At 44.9% G+C, this 7,851-nt stretch overlaps 1 protein-coding gene across 1 annotated transcript in view; it reads left to right on the top strand.

Moving 5' to 3' along the window:
• Positions 1 to 241: 241 nt before the first annotated feature.
• Positions 242 to 7,851, top strand: part of Ahcyl1 (adenosylhomocysteinase like 1) — a 41,996-nt gene continuing 34,386 nt past the window's right edge. Inside the window, exon 1 of the mRNA XM_048351794.1 lies at positions 242 to 642. Coding sequence (XP_048207751.1) covers positions 523 to 642 — 120 coding nt within the window. The 5' untranslated portion in view covers positions 242 to 522. The remainder of the gene's footprint in view (positions 643 to 7,851) is intronic.

The raw sequence follows: 7,851 nt of genomic DNA, 5'->3' as shown, positions 1-7,851 counted from the left end.
TTATGAGAAACATGCGTGGCTCACAGGGCTGATGTCGCCACCTGGCGGACAAGAGGGCAAGACTCACCCTGGGAATCTCAGCTAGCCGGGGAAGGAGGAGGGGCGACTTGTGTGGCCCAGCCTATCGTGGTGACGTCATGATAGAGCGCCGTTTCTCCCCGCCTCCTCCTTTCCTTCTCCCCCTGGCGCCTGGGGGCTGCCAGTACTTGACGTGGCGTCACCGCCCTCTACCCTCACTTTGCGTGCGTGTTTGCGTGTGGCGGAGGTGGCTGCGCGGGCAGGTCGGAGCTGCGCGCTGCCGCTTCTGGTGCTTCTGTCCCCGCCGTCGCTGTCCGGCGGTCTAGGGCTGCGGCGCGGACGAGGCGCGGGTCGGAACGCTTCCGAAGCCCACAGGCAGCGTCGCTCGGGGCCTGGCGGGAGGGTGGGCGGGCGCGCGTCGTGGGACGCCGCGTGGACGACCGGGCGTCCGCGAGGGACTGAGGCGGGGGCGGTGGGTCAGCTGCGGGCCGGGCCGGCCGGGGGATGTCGATGCCTGACGCGATGCCGCTGCCCGGTGTCGGCGAGGAGCTGAAACAGGCCAAGGAGATCGAGGACGCCGAGAAGTACTCTTTCATGGCCACCGTCACCAAGGCGCCCAAGAAGGTGCGGGGGACTCCGGGGGGCGGGGGGCGGCCCGTCCTGGGCCTCGCGGAAGGGGCGCGAGCGATCCCAGGCGCGGGTCGTTCGGGGTGTGTAGGGGCTGGGGTTTGGGGTGATCGGGAACCACCGAAACTATGCAGGGGGTGGCGAGCAAGCGAGCGGCCCCAGGCCTATCCGTGGCTGAAGAGACCGCCCTGACCTCGCTTTTCTTTGTCCCTCGGCCTGAGCCCTCCGGGATCTTTTTTGAACGCCGACCGAGCCGGGCCTTACATTTATTTGTGGCTGACTTCCTGGAAGAAGGGTCTTGAAAAGAACCGAGCGGGCAGGGGTGAAACCAACTCAGCTGACCCCTGTGACCTGCCCAGGGGGTGGTGTGGGTGTTACAGAAAAACCTCCCCTCGGGTGGACAGGGGAATCTGGCCGAGTTTCCTCGGGCATATCTTCGGGAGCAGGGTGACCGTTTACCCAACTGCGTGATAGCCCGGAGGCAAAAGAAAAGAATGCGTGGAACTGCCTCCTTTATGCAGGTGAAGGCCATGAGCATATTGAGCTGGAAACACAAACCGATTTTTCATCTCCTGTGGTCTTCCACTTGCTTCTACTGTAATAAAGGGACTATTTGGAGGGCTGGTGACAGCCGACACTGTCATGGATGCAGTTGATCCAAGAGTCATGTGAATAGACCACTTAGACATCCCTCCAGAAAGGAGCTTGGGTGGGTTGGAAGGGTGGGTGGTAAGGAACGATTGCTCATTCTTCACTGCATTTACTGAAGCAGAACAAGTTGAGTCTATTATACTGGGGGTTGAGCTCAAAGGACATCCTTGTACTTTTGTTGGAAATGGCAACCTAGGGAGGTTTTAGTGTAACTGGCTGTCTTGAGTGGTGGAATTGGGATCCCTAGGGCTTTCTCCTTTCTTCTTGACTTTCTACTTACCTGGCACCCTAACAGTAGATCAGAGAACCCTTGTGAAGCCTATGAGAACTGGGAGAAATGCTTCCCTGATGTATAAAGACAGCGCTCATGTTTGGTGGGGTGCAGGGCTTGTATTAAGGAACAAAACAAGATTTGCAAGAGGACAATATTTGTGTGTGTGTATGTGTGCACATGCGGTGCTGGGGTTTGAACTCAGGGCCTGAGCACTAGTATTTTTCTGTTCAAGTCTGGTGCTCTACCACTTGAGTCACAGCTCTACTTCCAGTGTTTTGGTAGTTAATTGGAGATAAAAGTCCCATAGACTTTGCTGCCTGGGCTGGCTTCGAACTGTGATCGTCACATCTCAGCCTCCTGAGTAGCTAGGATTACAGGTGTGAACCACTAGCACCTGGCATAAGAATCTTTGAAAATGAAAATACAAGATTGGAAAAACTAGTCCTCATTGTGTGCTTTAACTGTGTTTTCTCACCAAATGAGTATGTTTACCAACAGTGCTTTTAAAGGTTTGTGAAAGAAACCAGGTGCTGGTGGCTCACTCCTTTAGTCCTAGCTACTTAGGAGGCTGAGATCTGAAGATCCTGGTTCAATACTAGCACCGGCAGCAGAGTCCGTGAGACTCTTACCTCCAGTTAACAACCAGAAAACCAAAAGTGACAGTGTGGCTCAGAGTGGTGGAGTGCTTGTCTTGAGCAAAAAAAAGCTCAGGTCAGGGACAGAGCCTAGCCCCTGAATTCAGGCCCCATGACCTACCAAAAAAAAAAATTGTGAAAGATCGCCTGATCCTAAGGACTCTGATTAACCTTACTTTAGTGTTCCCAGTTCAGCTGAATGTTTTATTGACCAAGTGACCCTTTATAGTCTGTACTGTTCTTTGGAGAAACATTTTTAGTTCTTATAAGCAAATACTTAATTCCACTCAGATGAGGGGAAAGAATGTGAAAACCCTGATGATATCCTAATCCCTCTCAACTTTTCATCTCCACACCTGTGCCTCCTCCTCTTTTGTCTAGTTGCTTTGAGTATTAGACATCCCATTGCTGCTTGCCTTTATTTTAGTAAGCCTGTATTATTGCAAGAACCAGTACTGATAAGCCAGTCTGTATTGTAGATTGCTTACTTCCAGAAAGGCAGAGACTTGTTTATAATTGGTCTCTATTATACCCAGCTTATAGTAAATAGCCAAAGTTAATTGCCCACCTGGCTAACCAGTAACTGAGATGTCAAATGGCTGCCTACCAGGAATAAATTTCCTTTTGCCTCTTCTTCCCAGGAGGAGTATCACTAATGTGTGTTATTGTGGGGCCAAGTGTTAATGATTTTAGAGACTCATATTCCATTAGGTAGAAGAAACCTCTGCCAAAAATGTGGGAAGACCCTGTTGTAAGTTTCCATTTGCTAGTAAATGTGTCTCCATGTTATTAATCTTGTTTCTCGGCTTTATTGTATTCTTCCCCTAGTAATGATAAAAAGCATTTACTTAGTTAATGGACCAGTTGAGGACTAGTCAAGGTCACATCGCAAGTCCTAGGTAATCCGTTCTTTCAGAATTTCAGTTGAATTGGACATTAATGCTTAAGCCACTTTTGTATCTCTGCCATGTGTTGATAATATGAGAAAGCGTGGGAAAACAATAATGGGGGGCAGTTGGCATGCTACTGAGTGGTGTGAGAAAAAACCTCTTGAAATGATGTAGTCCTTCCCTCACAAGATTTCCACCCTGGCTCTAGACCAAGAAATCTTTGGATCATTCCTATCCCTAGGGCCCCTTAGGAATTGAGACATAACTGGTGACAGAGGATATAGGTTACTTCAAGGTGACTTTAATGGTCCTTAGACCAGATCCTAATGTAACTTCTGTTCAGCTTTTATTTTCAGTATTGACATTGTTTGAAGTAGACTAAACTGCCCATCAATTAAGGAGTGAACAAAGCTGAGCTCAAACCTGTATGTAATCCTAGCTACTCAGGAGATTGAGATCTGAGGATCATCGTTCAAAGTCAGCCCAGGCAGGAAAGTCCTTGAGACACTTATCCCCAATTAACCACTAGAAAACAAAGTAGTGCTGTGGCTCAAAGTGGTAGAGCCCTAGCCTTGAACAAAAAAAAAAAAAAAAAAAAGCTCAGGGTCAGCGCCCAGGCCCTGAGTTCAATCCTATAGCTGACAAAAAAAAAAAAAAAAAAAAAAAATTTGGTACCATTTTAATTGAGTAACTTCTGAGCCTCAGTTTCCTTATCTGCCTGTTGTTTGGAGCAGGTAGAGATAAGGACATGTTGGGAGTTAAAATAGCAATATAATAAGTCTGTTCTTTTTTATTGAGCATTTGAGGTGGCTTATAAGAAAATGTAAATATGATAAAGTTAGGAAGGCAAAACTATAGCAGGGTGAAGATGTTAACACTGAGGGTTAAGATAATGATAAGGTTGAAGATCATAGGCAACTCTAAAGATCCTAGCTACCAGAGGAAACTAGTCAGAGAGGTATCATCTCCTTAGCAGGCATGGGAAATAAAACACCAGTTTCTTAGGAAGACAATTTGCCCTGACATTATTCTAAAGGAAATTTTTGGAGGACATTTGCTAGAGTTTGGTTCACATGATAATTGGTCGCAGTTTACAGTGATTACAGATGGCAGTGGTTTAGGAAAATGTAAAATGAGGAAAGAAGTCCTTGAGGTTTTGCCACCACTGAAGAAGATCCCTGTTTCATGTTTACAGTGAAACCAGTAAGTCACCTAGTTACCCATAGTTCCTGAGTATTTCTATCTCTGCTATTGCAGAGATGATAATTGTCCTTGGATCCTGAGAAATTGTGTCAAGTTGATTCTGTTTTCATAGAATAAACTCAAATCTCTTTAACTTGTTAAACCCCCTTGTGGTAAACATATTTTTCTAGAAAACCTAACTCAGAACATTAGCTGTTCTCAGAACTTCTAATCATTTGGGGGAGACCTCTGCTAAGTGACACATTAGGCATTTGACCTAGGCTCTGTGCAGTCAGATCTTTTCCACCAGCAAAATGCAGGAAAGGAGACTACAGAAGCAACTTCACCAAAGGGTGAACAAATACAGCAGTGGTACTCATTAGACACAGTGTTGAAAATGAACTAAACAACTTGTAGATAGGGATGGGAAGGAAAAAACTGGGATAGAGCAAGGGAGGAGGTGACATTGTCCAAAAAAAAATGTACTCTTTACCTGATTTATGTAACTGTGTCCACTCTGTACATATAATAACTTAAAATAACTTTAAAAATATATTCTTCATTTGAATAAAAGCTATGTAGCACTAACTTATCAAAAGGATTGGGAGGCACACCAAGAATAGCCAGGTGACTGCTGCTTGACAGCTGAAGTCCAGGGATGTGCCTTCTCTCTTTGGAATGAGGGTGAATTCTTGGTGCAGTTTGTAGAATTTATGCCAGTCCTCCTTAGAATGAGAAGAAATTAGGTTGGTTGCTGTTTCTTCTCTTTACATCATTAGTGTCTCCTTATTCTCTTTAGAGCATCTGTTCTTTCTTTTCCCCCTTCCCTGTTTTCTTCTCTCCTTCACATCCTTTATGGTACTAGGGCTCAGATATGGGGCTTCAGATGTACAAGCTAAGTGCTTTATTTTTGCCCTACATCCCCAGCCCAGAAGATTTCTCCACAGATACTGCTTTCTTATCTTGTTTGGTTTGATTTAATTCATTCAAATATTTAGCATGTAACAGAAATCTATTTGGATTATTTGCTAATAAGATTATAAATAGGTATCCTCTGTCTTATCAGAGGGTATCACTTGGAGCCAGTGTGTTACCCAGTAGAAGGGCGTGTGTGTGTGTGTGTGTGTGTGTGTGAACTGGGTCTTGAACTCGGCCTCTGGCTTGCCTTTTTCTGCTGTAGGCGAAAACTTTTTAACACTTGAGCCACACTTCCAACTTTTTGCTTCTTAATTGGAGATAAGAATCTCATAGATTTTTCTGCCCAGGTTGGCTTTGAACCTTGATCTTTAGTTCTCAGCTTCCTCAGTAACTAGGATTACAGGCTTGACCCATTTCCCAGTAGATTCTTGTCAGGTTGTCTGTAAAGGATGTTTGGTTACAGAGAATTTTATCGATTTTTAGTTGCCTATGACCCCTAGTAAGTTTATTCTGCCATCTTTAGTCATTAGTAGTCTGTGACCAGCACTCACTGCCCGTTAGAGGATTATTTTAATGAATTGGATAGTCATAAAGTTTTTTTTTATACCTATCTGATTTTTCCTTTTTGCTGATTTCGGGACTTGAACTCAAAGCCTTGTTGGGCTTTTTTCTGTTCAGGCTGGTGCTCTACCACTTGAGCCTCACCTCTCCTTCCAGCTTTTTGCTGAAAGGTGACTCTTCTGAAGGTAACTGAAGTACTCACCCAGGTATTTCTCTTAAACTTCCCTCTGCTAAAAACTGAATAGTATGCAATAGAAGTTAAAGACACCCTAAAAAGCATCCTGCTTTATGTAACCACCCTATTTGTAACTCTCTAGATGATGCAACATAATAGTTGAAGCAAAAGCCAAATTTTAGAATAGTCTTTTTTTTTTTTTGGTAAATCTAAGGTTATTTTATTTTTCAGAATACTCTTAAAGAGCTAATCAAGACATTCTCTACTGGAATGCCTTCCAACAGGATTTCTTTTTTTCCTCTAACAGAAAGGTTAGGTAGAGCCTATGGCTGTTGAAGACTACAGTGTTTGTTGATTATCATGCCATGTGTAGACTGTGACAGCTAAGAGCTGACTGTGGTAATGAGATGTGCTGGGCCTCATCTGCTCCCTGTCTCCTCTCTCCTAATGCAGGACGAGCCTGTAAAGTGTGGATGTTTGTCAAGCACTTGCTACCCTGAGCACTTGAGTTTTTAGTTCCTCAAATTTCAATTGTTTTGTGGTCCTTCAATAATTCCAGAAGACTTTTGAATTGTGACTTATCACTTTATATGGTCACCTTTAGAACCTACCTCTGTGTACTCCCAACTTCTTCCCCAAGGTATTTTTCCCCCAGTGCTCTAAACAGCCTGCGCCTAGTTATGTGTAACCAATACCCACCCGCAGAAATGTGTGCTGTTTGCCGCACAGCACCTACAGGGTGGGGTGGAGCATCCTACCTTTGAGACTCCCACTGGTTTCGTTTGTTTCTATCTGTCACATTTTTCTAAAGGAATGAGCCTAGTGTCTTAATACCAGAATGCCTATAATGATTGGTACTACCTAGCAGTATACAATGGGTCTTAATTATTTACTCACAAAACCAGACAGAGTTAAAATCCGTAAACTACTAGTGACAGGTTAAGTATTTGGAATCCTGGAGTCAAGATTGGGAAGAGAGCTGGGTGCTGATGGCTCATGCCTATAATCTTAGCTAGTCTGGAGGCTGAGATCTGAGGATTGCAGTTCATAGCCAGGGGGAGCAGAAAAGTCTGTGGGAATCTTATCTCCAGTTAACCACCAGAAAACTGAAAGAAGCGCTATAGCTCGAAGTGGTAGAGGACTAGCCTTGAGCACAAAAGCTCAGGGACAGAGCCCAGTCCCTGAGTTCAAGCCCCATGACTAGCAACAACAAAGATTAGGGAGGCAGAGCTTTGACAAAATCATGAATGGACTATCCAGGCATGCTCCTGCTTCCTTGCCACAATCCCTGCATGCCTACGCCTATATGCCTGTACATGTAACCTGTCAGGCTTACTAGGTATAGTGTATTCCCTTCTACCAGCCCAAGCCACTTTGCTTCTTTTCAAATGGACAGCCTGTACTCAGTTGTGGGATGGAAATGAGTCTTAGTAAACAGGCGGAGTTTGGAACTGCTTGCTGTTTCATGCTGTTCATCTTGGATCTGCCTCAGGCGTAATTCCTTACAGTCTGAAGAACTGCTCAGCAAGAACATACCCTATTGTTTATAAGTTTTTCTCTTCTTAATCTGTGAGGGTGCAGTGGCCTCAGTGGAAACCCACTGAGCCTGTGGGAAATTGGGACATGCCAGGGAAAATGCTAGTGTGCTGTTACACATGGTTACACACATGCTGTACATAGTTTGATGTGAGCTAGAGGGTAAACTGGTGAGAGGCAGAGTGAAGGGGGTGAAGGTTTGGAGGAGATAAAGAGTTAACAGACTTCCTGAATGAAGCTAGCTGTTCACACTGAGCAATGACAAGATTTTTAAAAGTTTTGCTTTTCGTAAGTGGCTCCAGTTATCCCAGTACTTATTAATTGTATTAAGGTAAGTCTTCAGGTCGCAGGTTTTCATGGACATGATAGCAATTACTTTATCCC

Source organism: Perognathus longimembris, chromosome 7, assembly GCF_023159225.1.
Source record: "Perognathus longimembris pacificus isolate PPM17 chromosome 7, ASM2315922v1, whole genome shotgun sequence".
NCBI classification, from domain to species: Eukaryota; Metazoa; Chordata; class Mammalia; order Rodentia; family Heteromyidae; genus Perognathus; species Perognathus longimembris.
This window is presented reverse-complemented; position numbering and strand designations above follow the sequence as displayed.